Source organism: Oryctolagus cuniculus, chromosome 11, assembly GCF_051225735.1.
Source record: "Oryctolagus cuniculus isolate XC-2025 breed Fujian yellow rabbit chromosome 11, ASM5122573v1, whole genome shotgun sequence".
Taxonomy (NCBI): domain Eukaryota; kingdom Metazoa; phylum Chordata; class Mammalia; order Lagomorpha; family Leporidae; genus Oryctolagus; species Oryctolagus cuniculus.
In genome coordinates, this window is record NC_142877.1 from 697,136 (window position 1) to 713,884 (window position 16,749).

A 16,749-nucleotide genomic window follows, 5' to 3' on the forward strand; every position below is an offset into this window, starting at 1 on the left:
GCAAAGCCACCTGCCAGGTGCTGAGGTGGGCACACATGTCACAGACCTGCCCTGCCCAGGATGGGAAACACGTGGGCGTGCACGTGACTGTCCACCACACGGTGTGTCCATGGGGTTTTTAAAAGATTTATTTATTTATTTATTTGAAAGGAACAGTTAGAGAGAGAGAGAGAGAGAGAGAGAGAGAGAGAGAGATATCTTCCATCTGCTGGCTCACTCACCGAATGGCAGCAATGGCCGGAGCTGGGTCGGTCCAAATCCAGGAGCCGGGAGCTTCTTTCACATCTCCTGTGTGGGTGCAGGGGCCCAAGGTCTTGGACCATCTTCTTTTTTTTTTTTTTTTAAAGATTTACTTTATTTATTTTAGAGATAGAGTTACAGAGAGAGGTGGGGGGGGGGTCTTCCATCTGCTGGTTCACTCCCCAGATGGCCGGAGCAGCGCTGATCCAAAGCCAAGAGCCAGGAGCTTCCTGCAGGTCTCCCACATGGGTGCAGGGGCACAAGCACTTGGGCCATCTTCCACTGCTTTTCCAGGCCACAGCAGAGAGTTGGATCGGAAGAGGAGCAGCCAGGACTGGAACCGGTGCCCATATGGGATGCCAGCACTTCAGGCCAGGGCTTTAACCCGCTACGCCACAGTGCCAGCCCTTGACCATCTTCTGTTGCTTTCCCAGAGCATAGCAGAGAGCTGGATTGGAAGTGGAGCAGCAGTGCCCATAAGGGATGCCGGCACTGTAGGCGGTGGCTTTATCTGCTACATCACAGCGCCAGCCCTAATGTTTGCGTGTTACAGGTGTGCAAGTACGTGATTTGTACACAGTGCATGTAAGTTGCTGACATGCACAGTGTGTTACATGTGCTTGTGTATGTGTGCATGTTAGTTTGTTAAATGCATGCATGCATGTATGTTGCATGAGTGCATGTATGAGACTGGGCACCTGTGCAAATGTGTTACGTGTGTATATGCAACTAGGCACTGCACTGCTGGTGTTGCAAGTGTGTGTGTGACTGGACATGTGTGCCCAGTGTGTTGTGTGTGTGTGTGTGTTACATGTGTGCCTGCATGTGACTGGACATGTGTGCAGTGTGTTGTGTTGGGGGTGTCTGCTGGGCTTCACTCTCACTTTCGGGCGAAGCCCCCACAGGTGTGAGGAGCCAGCACCTTCCTGCTCAGTGCCAGGTGCTGGTCTGGATGAGCGGGGGGGGGGGGGCAGGCTGTGCTGGCCTGTGACCCACGTGGCTGCCAGGGCTTCCACCAGACCCCGAGGAGGTCGCCCGGCAGCCCCGTCCCCTGCACCAGGCTCCCTCCAGTGTCCTTAGAAGCTAGAAGTGTCTTTTGTATTCCAGAGGCCAAAGGGCCAAGCTTGCCTTTAATTAAAATGCAGGTCTTTTAATCAGAGGCCCGTAACACATGAAGGGCGTCCACTGAAATACGAGTGACACAGTCGTTACCCTGCTGTTAATTACTAATTAATGAAGCTATTTCAATTAATAGCATCCCCACCGCCGCTCCCCCTCGGACAGCCCCGTGCTGGGGCGCATCCGAGTCACAGCCGCCTGGCTCAGAGCCAGCAGCCGCCGCTGAATATTCATGGATACCTCAGCGCTTCTCAGTTCAACACAATGAAGCAAGTGCTGGGGCCGGCTCCAGAGAGGCCCCAGCCCAGGTGGGAAGTCCTGGTCCCCAGGTGTGGTCAGCACGCAGCTGCAGGACGGTGGCTTGGAAACACGACTGACCCAGAAGCAGAGGGCACTAATGCGGGAGTCACTGATCTTACACAACCACTGAAGACCCCACCTTGAAGGAATGACGGAGAACTGTCATCGATGGAGACCAGGAGGGGACAGCGTGGGCATAGGCAGGAAATGGGGTGGGGGCTCCAAGGGAGGCCAGCCATGGGCCTATGGGGTCTGGGGACAGGACCTGGGAGCAAAGAGCCTGGACAGGGATGGGAGGGGCAGCAGGACTGGGGGAGTGGGGGACCGGGAGGAAGGGAGGGGACTGGGGGACTGGGGAGGGCGTGCCCAGATGCTGGGGGGCCTTAGGGCCTGCTGGGGGAGGTAGGCAGAGCAGTGGGTTCCGTATTCGCCCTTTAACCTCCTCCACGGATGATGATGTCGTAACAGCAACGGCTTTAAATGAAATCCTCACAAAAACAAGGCCAGCACTGAGGCGCCCAGCTTCCCCCAGGAACCTCAGCACCCTGTCTACACCGCAGCCCCAGCCCCGCCCCTGATGCTGAGCCCCTGGGGTCTCACCTTCAAGGCCCGAGCTGGGATGAGCAGGGTCGCTGTGGCAGCGCAGTGTGGCTGTGGGCTTCTTCACGTTCTCCTCGGGGGGACCTGTGTGGTGACCCCAGACGGGGGACACATTGGAGGAAGAACAGCTCCTGTCGTTTGCTCATCAGCCCCTGAGAGATCCCCACACCCGGGGGGCCCTGGGCACCCTAAGTGCACACACCAGCCTCCCACGTCCTGCCCCTCGGCCTCACCAACCCCACTCCCACTGTGAAGCAGACACGAGCTCCCCAGCCGCAGTCCACACTGCTCCCTCCCCCGACACCCTTCCTACAGTGCTACCTGACCGGCGCCAGCAGGAAGGAGACCCGCTGGGGCCATCATGGTGCAGGGAGGACAGACACCGCCCTGTCAGATGGCGCCCTCTGTCGTCAAGAAGGGGAATGACAACAGCCATGTTCTGAGGTTGTGGGCCCGGAAAGTGCAAATGTGAGCACACATGTGCACACACAGCCACACACACACAGAGGCCCACAGCCCACACACTCAGACACAGGCACACACGGTGCACACACACATGTGCACACACAGCCACACACACACAGAGGCCCACAGTCCACACAAGTGGTGAAGTCTCTCCCGGACACGGAGCTCTGCCCGCCTTTATGGTCCCAGGGCCCCGAGAGGAGAAGGGGCTCGTGGCCAAGGCCGACCCACGCTGGCCCAGGAGGGAGCCGGGCTGCTTCTCCCCAAGGCCCTGCCCCTCTTCCGGCCCCTCCCCAAACGCACCCTGACTGCGGAGCCCCCAGGGCCTGGATGCTCCTCACAGACCTGGCACAGCCCCCCTGCAGCCAGCCTGTCCCATTCCAGGGGGCCTGGACTGACCTGGGTAGCAGAGCCCGGGGGAGGGAGGGAGCTGGCCTCTGCGCAGTGCGGGCTCCACCCCTCCCCACAGACGGATCCAGACCCAGGCGCTGGGGCGGGACGGTGTCTGGGCCTGTCCGCCCCAGATAGCAGCCAGGCAGAGGGCCGCCTTGCTCCACCCTGCTGGGACCTCCTCCCCCAGACCTGCTCCTGCACCCACAAACAGGCAGGGCTTGGCACTTCCGTGTGTGCCCCCAAATCGTGCTCAACAGCCTCCTGTAGCCGCCACCGCGGGGGTCCAGGGCCTGCCCACACTGCGGCCCACAGCTCAGGCTGACGGGCAAGCATGGCCCCTCCAAGAGGGCCGGCCCCTGGCGCCTCCCGCACCTGGCACCGCTTCGGGGCCCCAGATGAGTTGGGGTTCCCGTGGGAAGGGCTCCTTCTCTCTCACGCTCTCCGAGATTTCACTCTGGCTGTGGACTCCAAACAAAGTACTCAGTGCGCCCCGTGTCCACAGCGGCTGAGGGGGCGGCAGCAAGAGCCGGGGCAGGTAAGCAGACGCACGCACACGCGGGAATATTACTCCGCCTTGAACAGGAAGGAGACCCGAAACCTGAAACCCGAAACCCGGGGCAGCCTGGGCGAGGCGGAGTAAGAGGGATGAGTCCATCACGGAGGGCCGGGCCCTCGGGGGTCCCACTGCCACGAGGCCCCAGGGGCCACACTCACAGAGACGAGAGCGGGCAGGGCCGGGGCCAGGGGTGACCCTGGGTATGAGAGGCTCCGTCTTGCTAGAGGCGCTGTGGAGGTGGGCGGCAGCGAGGGCTGCATAGCAGTGTGAACACCTTAAAGCCCCTGCACCACACGCAGCAAAGTGTACCTTCCGTGTCCGTGAGTACGCGGGGAGGCCGGCGGACGGTGCCCCGACTCCTGCAGCGGGCAGTTTCCTGGGCCGGGAGTCCCAGCCTCAGGACAGCAAACCACAGAGGCTCCCAGAAGTACAGCCCCAGGCTCCCTGGGAGCCAATGTCACAGTCCCAGGGACACTGTTTAAATAAGGCCTTGGTGCGGTCACCGCCCCTGGCTGCCCTGCGGAAGCAGCCAGGCCACTTCCACCAAGCAATCCAGACTGCAGGGCAGCGGGGGACACCTGCGTCCAAGTCGGAGTTCCTGGTTCACGTCCCGGCTCCTCCGCTTCCAATCCAGCTTCCCGAGAATGCACCTGGGTGGCACAGGTGACGGCTCAGGGAGCTGAACCCCCACCGTGTGGGAGACCCAAATGGGCTCCTGGCTCCTGGCTTCCACGGGGCCCAGCCCTGGCCGTTGTGAGTGTTTGCAGAGCGAACCAGAGACGGTAGCGCTCTCTCTCACACTCTGTTGCTCTGCCTTTCAAGTAAAATAAAATAAACAGTGAACTTTTCTCCTTCTAAGAATCTTTCTTTGAGCTTCTTTTTGATCCAAGCCGACTGCGGAGACATTTGTGCTTCAGTGGGAGATTGAAGGTTGTCTTTTCCTAGCACACCGGGGCTGTCTGGCGCTGCAGGAACCGCCCAGCTCCCCCGCTCTGCAAAGTTCTGTAGACAGCAGATAGCAGCCTGGGGGCGCTAGAGAAAGCCCCAGGGGCAGGCGGCTCTGCGGCCCCACCTCCTCGCCCTGACCCTGGCCGGCCCCTGTTCTGGGGGCTCTCAGCCGGCCAGGTCCTGACATTTCAACCGTTTCCTCCTGAATACGTTACATAAAATCTTTAACACACTTTCATGTTTAAAAACATTGTTTATTTTTTCATTTTATTTGCAAGGTGGGGAGACAGAGAGAGATCTCTCCTCCAGTTCACTCCCCAAATGCACACATAACAGCAGGGCCTGGGCCAGGCAGAAGCCAGAAGCTTGGAACTCCCACATGGGTGGCAGGGACCCCAGCACTTGGCCATCAGTGCCTCCTAGGGTGTGCATGAACAAGGAAGATGGATCGCAAGTGGAGGAGCCGGGACTCGAACCCAGGCAGTGCCTCGAGGGGTCCAAGGGTCCCAAGCAGAATCTTAACCCCCCAGCAAACCAAACACCTGCCCTATGTGCATTCTTTGAAAACAAAAGTGTTACAAAAATATCAATCTTCTGTTTAAATAGCACAATAGTTACATTTAAATAACACTTTGTTACAACTCTCCATTTTTCTCTACATCTTGCAATTTCTACTATTCATTCATGAACCACCAGCTCCTCGGGCACAAAAAGAGGTAGAAAGACTGTCTGAACAAGGGACTTGCCTTGTTCTGGGGTGCACAGCCAAGTCGCCCCCCCCAGAGGTGCTGGAAGCTGCCTCAGACCAGAGGGGTGCCCAGGCAGCTGTCTGCTTAGGGTGCACCTGCTGGGGGATCCACAGGATAGGGGCCAAATCAGGGGTCCCCAGAGACCAGCGAGGGCCTGGCTGCTAGGAGAGTCGGGAACTCCGAGATGGCAGCCCGGTGGCCCAGCAGTGACAGTGCCCACAGGGTGACCACAGAGGGATGCCAGCGTCCCCACGGAACAGACCGCGTGAGTGACGAAGCCGTTGCTGTCAAGGGTGCCACTCACAGCTGACGGTCATGCCAGCCTTGTAAGGGGGTCGGGATCATCGCCCTGGGGACGGGGAGGCGGAGGCGCAGAGAGAGGCCACGCCTGGCCCTGACCCAGGCTGCTCTGGGCCCCGGCACCTGCCCCATCCCCGCCTGCCAGCGCCCTGTATTCTGCATCCTCCTCGGCTCTCACGTCTGAGACCGGAGCCACCCTGGCGCTTTTCCTGGGGACCTCAGCTCCCGAGGCTGCGGCGCCAGCTCCGGGAGGGAGGGAGGCTCTGGTGAGTCACGGACTAAAGGGCCTCGTGGGTGGGGCTCAGGTCCACCCTCTGGGCCTGTCCGAACACCAGGAAGCTGCACAGCCCCAGGTTGCTGATGGCAGCCACCAGGTGGAACAGGCTGGTCCAGGAGCCTGTGGTCTCTATCAGGTAGCCGCTCAGGTACACGCCTACGACACCTGGACCCAAAAGAGGCCCGGACTGAGTGCCCTGGACAGTCCAGGCCCCATTCCCAGTGGACAGAAGCCTCTGTGCTCTCTGAGGCCGAGTCCAGGTGTCGGGGCAGCAGGGCCAAGGTCGGGGCCAGGATCCCACCGGGGGGTCTTGGAGGACAGAGACCTCACGGCCATCCATGACATGGCCCCCGCGGACCCCACCCCAGCTCATGTCCCTCCCAGGGGCCTGGGCCAGAGAATGAGCCCGGGGGGTCTTGTGAGTCTGGACTCCTGGATTCGACTCACACTGCCCACTGCGAGCTTCAGTGGGCACCTTGGAAGGCTGCTCTGTTCTCCCCGGGCCAGTTCTGGGCCCTTCTGAGGGGCCCCCACCCCACCCTGCAGGACCAGCCCCAGTCCCCGCTTGTCACCCGGAGGACACAGGGACCCGTTCCTCACCTGCCAAGGCGCCGGCTGTGTTGGCCACACCTGTGAACAGGCCAGATGGAGAACAGGAGGGTCAGAGAGCAGAGCTGAGCTCCTGGGGTCTGGGTGGGGTGGATGGGGGGAGGGGAGGACGAGGCTGGGGGGAGCAGCGACCTCACCAAAGAGGAAGCCGGCGCAGGATGGGGCCAGGTCCTGGATGTTCACGGAGATGCCGCTGTGGGAAACCGGAAAGGAGGCTGAGTGGCCGGGGGGCCCGGTTGCCACCTCTGGAGCCATGGGGCAGGAAGCGAGGAGGCAGTAGGGCCCCACGTGCCCCTGAGCTGTGTCCCGACCCCCATCCTCACGGCAGGCATGGCGCAGGGAGCTGCTCCTGAGCCGAACTCAGGATGGAAAAGTGCAGGGCAGCCGGCGTGGATGCTGTGACCGCCCAGGGTGACACTGACGCTGACCGCCAGGACAGCTGTCCACGACGCCCACCGGGAGGGACGCAAAGCTAGGGGGAGGAGGCGCTCACTCCCGGCTCTTCAGGTAGCAGAGCCACTATCCGGTGATAAGTGCCACCCGCATCGTGCATGACCCGGTTCCACGGCAGCCGGCTGCCCAGAGCCGTCTCCACCCTCAAGCCAGGACGAGCCTGGGGCACCCGGGCAGCCGGCCCTCACCTGTGGTTGAAGGTCTGGAGGCCGATGGAGGCTGAGGCAAAGACCACAGACTTGAGAAAGCTGGAGCTGTGCCCCACACACAGGGCGAAAATGCTCGACAGGCCGAGGCCCATCACCTGGGGAGGGGACCGGGACAGGCCAGCACTCAGAGCCGGGTGTGCCACCCAAAACCCCTCCTGAGCCAGGACGCCCAGCAGTCAGCGAGGCCCCACGGGAGGCGCCTGGGCCCAGGAAGGGTCTCTGGTCAGCCCAAGCAGCGTCCAGCACAGCCTGGGCATCCCCGGCCGCACCTCAGCCAGGCGGCTTCCAGTCCAGGGCTGGGTGCTGGGTCCAGCGTTCCCAGGAGTCAGGACGGGGACAAAACCTCTGGTTATGTCCAGAGAGAACCCTACCTGCATGAACTTGCGCACAGTGATGGTTCTGTAACCTGGGAGAGGAGGGAGACGGAGAATTGGGTGCTCCCAGCCTAGAGCCAGGAGCCACCAGCACAGCTGCAGAGGGGACACGGGGACCAGGGACAGGGTGGCTCAGGCACAGGAGACTGCGGCCTCTCACTGCTCCCAGCCCCCACCCTCTAGTGGGAAGCAGGCCTGGCTCGGGGCAGCCCCAGCGTGGCCCACCCTGCGCTGGTCCTGAAGGGTGGGGGCAGGGCAGTCCTGGGGCTCTGGCTGCACCCAGAAGAGGAGGCGCCCAGCCCGGGGCTCACCTTGGCTGATGAGGTGATCAGCCAGAAAACCGCTGAACAGACTGGTGGGAGCCGCCACCAGCCAGGGCACCACATTGAAGACCCAGCCCTGCGAGGGGGAGCGAGAGCTCAGAGGGGGCAGCGGAAGCACAGACTGGGTGGATGCCCCCACCCGGGAGGGCTCTTCCCACCCACAGGCTGGACCCTGAGGTCAAGGAGCCCTGGGAGGCGGTGTAGCCGCTAGCCTAGTGCCACCCTGGCCAAATGCTGGGCCCATGCGCAGTCACCCACACCGCCCCACGTGGGGCTTGCTCTGCCTGGGGTCACACAGCTCAGGGACCTGGTCACTGGGCAGAGGTGGACACAGGCCAAGGCAGGGGACCCCCTGGCTCCTGCTCACGGTAGCCAGCCAGGCCCTGCAGGTGAACCACGGCTGTGCAGGGAAACCTTCAGCCACAGCGAGGAGCAGGCGTTGGGCCTCAGAACCTGACATCTGCCTCCAACCGTGGACACTGACACCTCAGGGCCAGCAGCCTGAACTGGGACCCCGTCCACTGCACGCAGGACCCTCGGTGTCCAAGGGGATGGGTCTGGCTCAGCCCACGCGAGCCCTCGGCCAGGGTGACTCACCTTGGAGTGGGGGAAGGTCTCCTGGAAGAAGGTGGGCAGCCAGGAGAGGAGGATGAAGAAGGAGCAGGCCGAGGAGAGCTGGGAGAGGACCGCTGCCCTGCGGGTGCCGGGCGGGTGACAGTCGGCTGAGGCCCCACCTCCTCTCCCCAAGGGCCAAAGCCCCCGCCTGCTCGGGCCAGCCAGGGGCCAGCCAGGGGCCAGCCAGGTCTGTGTCCCGCGGTGGCCGTCCCTGCCCGTGCTCCGCCCGCCCAGCCCGCGAGGCTCACCACACTGAAGGCTTTCGGAAGAGCTGTCTCCAGGGCACTTGGGACGGCCTGGCTGCGGGAGGGGCGCCCAGGGCCCCGCAGTCTGAGGGACAAGTGGGTATCAGTGAATACAAAGCTGCGGGGCCCTGCTCCTGCCCCACCTCTGTGGCCGCCTTGGCTCCCGCGGGACTTGTGTCCTGCTCAGGCTCTGGTCTGAAGGGCTCCTCTGGGGCCTCTGGGACCCTGCAGGGCCGTGCCGCCCCCTGGACACTCGGCAGCTGCCGGGAGGGGGGAGGCCCCGGGCCCGCCCACCAGCCCACGGTTACCTTTTCCACTCAGCAGGTACCTGTACACGTAACCCACCCAGAGCAAGGTGAGGCCTCCGGAGAAGTAGAAGACACTCTGCCAGCCGTACCAGTCCAGCAGCAGGGAGCCCACGGCCCCAGTTACCAGTGTCCTGGAGGGCAGGGAAGAGCGTGGCCGTGGCCGCGGCTGCACCCCACCGCTCAGGAGGTGGCCGAGAACGCCCACCCGGCGGCAGCATGGGCTCTGTCGAGGATGGCGAGGGCGGGGAGGTCGGCACGGGGCAGGTGGGTTTGCGAGGAGCCACGCACGGGGCGTGGCTCAGGGACCGACGCTGGGGCGCCCATGCAGCTCCTAACTTCCTGCTTCCAGGCCTTCGAGTTGGGGGGCAACCTGCCATCTCCTTTTTCTTCACTGATCCGAGAGGATAAACTTCCAGATAGAGCGCTAAGCATTGCAACAGTGGTGCCAGAGCCAAAGCCCCAACCCCACGGTGTCCCATGACCCATCCCAGCATCCACGACCGCCCTCAGGGCCACCCCGCCCACATGCCCCGCCCGCTGCCCTGGCCCCAGCTCCCCCTGAGGGAGCCTCACTGCCGTGGTGCTGGGGCTCGCTGCTGCCTGGGGGCGGAGCCAGCACCTGGGCCGCGGGTGGTTCTCTCTGCTGCCCCCGGGCCTGTCCGTCAACAGATTCACTCATCTAAATCGGTGGGTCACCGGGCGCCTGTATTTTGCTTGCTGAACCAGGGTCACTGTGGCCCTGCGGGGGCTGCTCCCACACACCCCACTCCTGTCTGTTCCCCTGAATTGGGCTCTCCCTGAACCTCAGCAACGCAACATAGCCATCCTGTGGCAGCCGGGGAGCCCTTCTCCCCCAGGTCCTGTGACACAGACTGTGGAAGGGCCCAGAGCTTCCTGGGGTGGGGGGGTGCAGAGGGTGAGGCTGCGGGGCACGGGGCTTTGGCATCCAGGGTGGGACGGAGAGAAGGCGCCCTCCAGGCTCGAGCTCAGGCTGCAGCCGCCTGGCCCCTGCCGCTGCCCCGACTCTCATGTGGAACAGCTGCAGAGGGAGGGGACAGCACCTGACTCCAGCAGTGAGGAGGGACGAGGCTGAAGCCCCAGTGCCCCAGGAGGGCAGAGGGAAACGCTTCACACAGGCCCAGGAAGCGGGGTGCAGCCAGTGCCTAGGCTGGCACAGCCCCAGGTGCCCCGAGGGCCCTCGGAGTCTGGGACTCACCCGAGCTGGGAGCCAGAGCCCACGGTGCTGTAGGTGAAGGCCCGCTCGCTCTCCCGCACCTTCTGGGCCAACAGGCTGGTCAGGGCGGGGAAGTAGACCCCTGGAACAGCAGAGGGCAGCACGGGGCTTGCGTCACCGCCCACCTGGAGGGCAGGCCCACGTGCACGCAGCCGTGCTGTGTCCCCCGGGGTGCTTGGTCATTCATTCATTCACTCAGTCACCCTGCCTCTCCTGGCGAGACAGACGTCCGTGTCCCAGTCCGTGCCCCAGCTGCCTCTCTGAGGACTGCCCACAGGGCAGCCCCCCGGACAGACGGCTTCCTTCCTCTGGGCTGGGAGGAAGGGGCTAAGCGACACAGGCCTGAACCTGGTGAGTGAGGGTGAGCAGGAGAGGGAAGAAGCCTGGGCAGGCTCAGGACGTGGAGAAGTCCCCCTCCCCCGCCAACAGGCTGGCTCAGGAAGGAGGGCACGGCCGGCCGATGGGGGCGTGAGGATAGCTCAGGACCTGGGGGAGGTAGGCAGGACCCAGTGAGTGCCAGACAAGAGCTGCTTCCCCACGGGACCCCAGCCCAGCAGGGTCTGCCCCTTTCCTCCCTGTCACTCAGCAGCTTCAAGGTGCGGGTGTCAGAGGCACCACCCGCGTCAGCTCCTCAGGCAAGACCAGGTGGCCCTGTCAGCCAGGACGCGCACTGAGCTATGAAGCCAGGTCAGTCACCACAGGGGGCCCATCTGGTCATCTGTACAGGCAGCACATACCTACAGGAGCACACGCACCCGCACGCACACGCATGCATGCCCACAGCTCACCTACACACATGTGCACCAGCACAATACATGTGAGCGCATGTATGGGCACATGCATGTGCACAACCCGTGCATGTGTACCTGTGTGCACAGCCCACCTGCAGGCACGCCCAAGTGCACAGCTCAGCTGCAGGCACACACGTGGGCACACGCACTCATACATGTGAACGCGTATATGGGCACATGCATGTACACAACCTGTGCACGTGTACCTGAGTGCACACGTGGGCACATGCGTGCACACAGCCCACCTGCAGGCACGTCCAAGTGCACAGCGCAGCTGCAGGCACACACGTGGGCACACGCACTCATACACGTGAACGCATGTGTGGGCACATGCATGTACACAACCTGTGCACGTGTGTGTATACCTTGCACACACGTGGGCACCTGCACACAGGCACAGGCACACGTCCTCTGCCAAGCAGACAGAATTAAACGCCGGTGCGTGCAGGAGCTGGCCCAAGGCTTCCCTTACCTTGCAGCAGGCCCGTGAGGACGCGCGAGGAGGTTATGAAGACCAGGTGGGCGCTGCCGAGACGGCTGAGCAGCGGGGTGGCGGCCGTGAGGCAGCCCCAGGCGGAGGCCGACAGCAAGATGACCTTCTCCCCGCCGATGCTGGAGGCGACACAAGGAGGAGCACCTGGGAGTGGCCGTGCAGGCCGGGCACCGCGTGACCCACGCTGCGGGCGCGCCAGGGCTGGCTGCCCGTCTACCCTGCAGGTCCTGGCCGGCGCTCACAGCTGCCTCTGGGGTGCCGAGGCCTCGTGCTGACTCAGGTCTGCCCGGGCTATGCCTCGCTTTCCCCGGCCAGGGGTTATTTCTCCCAGGTTTGTTCCGCAGGCTCTGGCCCCTGCCTCCCGCGTGTGCGGGCTGAGAAGCCGGCATGGGGCGGGCGGCTTACCGGTCCCCGAGGTGGCCGCCTGCGACCTGCGTGAAGCAGTAGCCCCAGAAGAAGCTGCTGAGGACGATGCCGGCCTCCTTCTTGTTCCAGCCGAAGTCCTGGCTCATGGTGGCGGCGCAGATGGACAGGCTGGCGCGGGCGCAGTACAGCAGGCAGGTGCCCAGCAGCAGGGCCCCCGTCCAGGCCTGGCACTCGGGCCTGCAGGAGAACACAGTGGAGTCAGCCCTGCAGGGGCCCTGGGGGCTGGGGGCTGGGCGCTGGGGACGCACACACGTTGGAAGGACTGGGAATCGCAAGGCTTTTTGCAGGACAACTTGGCGAGTTGCAAACGTCTAAACAAACCTACCTACCCACTGACTCCTGGGAGGACATAGGCAGGTAGTAGGCACGTAAAATACACCAAGGAGCGCCCACGTGTGGCCAGTGTGAGGCCAGCAGTGTGGACCCTGGCAGAATGTGGTCTCCCTGCCAGAGGGAAACCCCCAGACAAGCCCCAGCAGTGGACACACCCGGGACACCTGCTCTGTCTTCCGAGAGGCTGCCGCGGCCCAGGGAACCCCTGGACGTATGACCACAAGTGCTGCGTGGGGTCCCGGGGCAGAACGAGGACATTTGGGGAAGCTGAGGGACTCAGAAGAGCATGTGGGCCCAGCTCATGGCGACCCGTGAGCATCAGTCCATGGGCTGGGACAACCAGCGCAGTCCACGAATCCGCCGTGTGAGCGGGAGTGCACTGGGGACCACTCGGGGGCGCCCTTGCTGCCCTCACAAGATGCCGTAAACCCAGCACCGCTCTAAAACACAGGACTTGGCACTTTTTATGGGGCCAGTGTTGTGGCATAGTGGGTAGAGCTGTCACCTGCCGTGCCAGCATCCCCTATGGGTGCCAGTTCCAGTCCCAGCTGCTCCACTTCTGATCCAGCTCCCTGCTAATGTCCTGGGAAAGCAGTGGAAAATAGCCCACACGCTTGTGTCCCTGCACCCATGTCGGAGACCTGGAAGAAGCTCCAGGCTCCTGGCTTCTGTCTGGCCCAGCCCCAGCCATTGTGGTCATTTGAAGGTGTGAACCACTGAATAGAAGTGCGCGCTCTCTCTCTCGCTCTCACTTTGCCTTTCAAATAAATAATTTTTTAAGAAGTTAATGGAGGGGCAGGTGCTGTGGCATAGCAATAAATTTGCCACCTGCAGCACCGGCACCCCATAAGGGCGCCAGTTTGAGTCCTGGCTGCTCCACTTCCAGTCCAGCTCCCTGCTAATGGCCTGGAAAAGCAGTGGAAGATGGCCCAAATACTTGGGGCCCTGCACCCACAGGAGACCCGGAAGAAGCTCCTGGCTCCTGGGTTTGGATCGGTCCAGCTCCAGCCATTGCGGCCATCTGGGGAGTGAACCAGCAGGTGGAAGATTCTCTCTCTCTCTCTCTCTCTGACTCTCTGTCTCTCAAATAAATAAATAAAATTCTTCCAAAAAAAGAAAGAAAGAAAGAAAGAAAGAAAGAAAGAAAGAAAGAAAGAAAGAAAGAAAGAAAGTTAGTGGAGTCACTCGGAAGCTGGGACAGTGACCGCACGGCAGGTGTCAGTGAGGCCACGCGCGCTGCAGGCCCCGTCTCTCGGGCTGAGGTCAGAACTCTGGTTTTCTGCCCAGGATTAGAAAACACTGCAGGCGTGGGGAGGGGAGGGGCTCTGTGAACCCTGGGCGCGGCAGTCACAGGGGAAGTTGCAAACCCGCTGGCCAATGGCGTGCTCAGCGGTTCTGTTCTCTGGGTGCCCCTCACGGCCTGTGGACCCCTGGGGGCCGCACTCTGGGCTGGGGTTGAGCTGTCCAAACTTGGGTACCTGTCTCGGTGGGGGGATCCATCCATGGGGCCCGACAAAGTGTTGGCTGGTGAGGGCCCCCCACGGGGCACCCCTACCACTGTGGAGGCTTGGGGGCACACCGTCCTCTGAGCAAACAGGGCGGCTGGGTTGCCAGAGCACGCCGCCCACCATGCTGCCTTGGCCCCGCCGGCGAGCCCCCCCCCCCCGCCCGCCCCATGCACAGGAGTTTGGTTTTCACTGACGAAGCAGGAGGGCTGTGGCAGGTGTGGGAGCGAGGTTCCGGCTCCTACTCAGGTCATGTGGTCCAGAGGTGCCTTTTAAAACTTTTATTCCTTTCTGTGCTCCAAGTGGCAAGGGGCCAGCTGTGCCCAGAGGGGATCTGGACCCACCCAGCATGCTGCCTGTCCCTCCCTCCCCTGGGGCAGACACAGTGGCTGGGCCTCTGCCCCCTGGGGAGAGGCGGGGTTGGTGGGGGGCCGACGCCTGCGGGGACTGAGCGCAGGGACCCATCCACGGCCAGGAGACCTGTGTGCCCTCAGCGGAAGGCGCTGGCACAGGGCCGGGAGCTGTGTGCTTCCTCCTTGTCCTCACAGTTGGGGCGGCCTGAGCGTCCCTGAGCCGGGCAGGACAAGGAAGTCTGGGAAGGTGGCCCAAGGTGACCGCCTGCAGGCTAATTAGGACCCTCCACCCTGCCGGGAGGCACCAGGGAGCCGAGGGCAGGGTCCCTCGGGAAATGCCGCCACGTGGCCCTCGGCTCCCCCCACCCCTGCCCAGCAGGATGCTTCCCGTGAACAGTCTAGAGGCCCCTTCTCTGCAGAGGGCCCTGTGCAGACCCATCCACGCCTGAGCAAGCGGGGTCACGTGGAGCCTGGGCTCAGAAGAGGGAAGTGTGCCCCAGGGGCCAGGGGCACGGGGCACCGGCCCCCGGATTCCGCCCACCGCCCGCCGCCCGCCGCCGAGACCAGTGGAGCCGCGGCCGTGCAGGCAGAGGCACCTGCCCCTCTCTGCTCACACGAAGGCCCCCTTGCCCAGGGCCGCGAAGTGGCCGGGCTGCAGGTGGCGGGGACAGAAGCTCTCAATGTTGTCCAGGTCCTGGGACCCCCACCCTCAGAGCTGCGGGGAGCAAGGCCGCCGGGCAGGCAGCCCGGACCCACGTTGGGGGGGCAGTGGGGGCAGGCAGCAGCCTCCCCTCTAATTGGCGCCTGGTTGGAGCCAGGGCAGTGATTTGGGCTCTCACTGTGCTCTCTACCTCCCTCCCCTGCTTCCTCTAACCGCCAGCCCCTCCCCCTGCCCAGCCACACCAGCCTTTGGGGGGGCAGCTCGTCCCCTCAGTCAGGGCCGGCACTGGGGACCAGCCGTGGGGGGGCTCACTCTGGGCGCCGCACACAGGCCCAAGGGGGCTGGGAGCTCACGGTGGTTGGGGACGCGCACTCGGACCCTGCGTAGCAACCGCCACCTCACCCTGGGTTCTGGGCCAGCCCCTTCCTGGGCAGTGGTGTGGAAAGAGCATGGACAGGTAGGTGACAGGCCCGGCATGACCCCTCCCCTCCCCCCGCTGGAGGGGGCGGCCCTCGTTACGCGGTCACTTGGGCCCTGTAAACGGCTCCGCACTGCCAGTCTGCCTGTGGTGACCCAGAGCTGCTACCATTGCCCCCAGCCGACCTCCTCCAGCCCCCCCCCCCGCTCCCCCAGCCAGGCCTCAAGGATGCGGCCCTGTCCGCCAGACCCTCAGGACAGCGGCTGGGAGGAGGGTTCAGGGTCCTCTCAGAGCCACGTCCTGGGACGAAGGGTCCCATGGCTCCTGCTTCCTCCCAGGGCTGGGCGCCCCAGACAGGGAGGGTGGCTGCTGTGGAGGTGCCGAGCCCCCGTCAGCAGAGCCCTCGGGGGCCAGCGCTGCCCACCCAGCCAGCCCCAGCCGCTCCCTCCCCAAGTGCCCAGCCCTTCCACCTGGACCACCGGGCCTCCTCAGCCATGTCCCTGCGGGCCTCGTCCTGCGGCTGCATCGAGCTCACGGCAGGCGCTGGGACAGCGTGGCCGGCCGTGTCCCAGTGCCCTCGGGCCCTCCTGCCTCCCGCCCACCCGGGCAGCACCGCCCAAGTCCACGTGTCAGTCCCAGCTGCGCTTCCGTCTTGCACTCCCAGGAGCGTGCCCCCAGACGGCCAGGAGGCGTGGTGCACTGCATGGGCCCCGCCCCCACCCCGCCCACGTCTGGAGCGCCGGCCAGAGCTTTCCCCGCTGCCCCACAGGGAGGACACCCATGGGCCCTGAGGGTCCAGTGCTCCCCCGGCAGCCGCAGCCCGGGCAGGTGGGCTGGGGGCTGGTGGGGCTGCCACCCCCCCACGGCAAACTGAGCGCAGCGATGCCCCCCAGGGCTAGGGCTGCTCAGATGCGAGAGGAGAAGGCTCACCCCAGGGTCGCTCGTTTTTATGGAGCTGGAGGGACAGAGCTCCACTCCCGGGAACCTGCCTGGCCTGGGAGAGGACGGCCCACGCAGCCGTTCCCTGCAGGTCTTCTGGACACTGACTGCCAAGCCCTGGGCTGGGGGCGGGGCTCCGTGTGCAGCTGGGCCGTCTCTCCACTGCGCTTGGCAGGTGCACAAGAAGGAGCAGGGACGGCCGGCGCCGCGGCTCACTAAGCTAATCCTCCGCCTGCGGTGCCAGCACCCCGGGTTCTAGTCCTGGTTGGGGCACCGGATTCTGTCCCGGTTGCCCCTCTTCAGGCCAGCTCTCTGCTGTGGCCCGGGAGTGCAGTGGAGGATGGCCCAAGTGCTTGGGCCCTGCACCCCATGGGAGACCAGGAGAAGCACCTGCCTCTTGGCTTCGGATCAGCACGGTGCACCCCTTTCTCTCTGTCTCTCTCACTGTCCACTCTGCCTGTCAAAAAAAAAAAAAAAAAAAAAAGGAGCAGGGAAAGGCTGGGGCTGCTTCTC

The 16,749-nt window shown here is 63.8% G+C and overlaps 1 protein-coding gene across 13 annotated transcripts; it reads right to left on the reverse strand.

The window, feature by feature from the left end:
* Nucleotides 1–486: 486 nt before the first annotated feature.
* SLC17A9 (solute carrier family 17 member 9) lies at nucleotides 487–15,923 on the reverse strand. 13 transcript variants are annotated; one of them, XR_011379716.2, is made up of 15 exons: nucleotides 15,768–15,923; nucleotides 12,007–12,204; nucleotides 11,581–11,720; nucleotides 10,300–10,399; nucleotides 9,084–9,214; nucleotides 8,779–8,860; nucleotides 8,513–8,609; nucleotides 7,904–7,991; nucleotides 7,590–7,624; nucleotides 7,198–7,313; nucleotides 6,694–6,749; nucleotides 6,548–6,577; nucleotides 2,260–2,343; nucleotides 1,600–1,798; nucleotides 553–688 (listed from the first exon to the last, which is right to left on the reverse strand). XR_011379716.2 is itself a non-coding variant. In XM_051829436.3 (14 exons), exons 1-14 carry the CDS (start codon nucleotides 15,821–15,823, stop codon nucleotides 621–623), a joined length of 1,281 nt encoding a protein of 426 aa, XP_051685396.3. In that variant the 5' UTR covers nucleotides 15,824–15,923; the 3' UTR covers nucleotides 487–620. The 13 variants fall into 13 exon arrangements, 6 of the variants coding, with proteins under 6 accessions (XP_051685396.3, XP_008251662.3, XP_069907452.2 ...); XM_051829436.3 differs by lacking the exon at nucleotides 1,600–1,798 and having other exon boundaries at nucleotides 487–688; XM_008253440.4 differs by lacking the exon at nucleotides 553–688 and having other exon boundaries at nucleotides 1,331–1,798.
* Nucleotides 15,924–16,749: the final 826 nt, after the last annotated feature.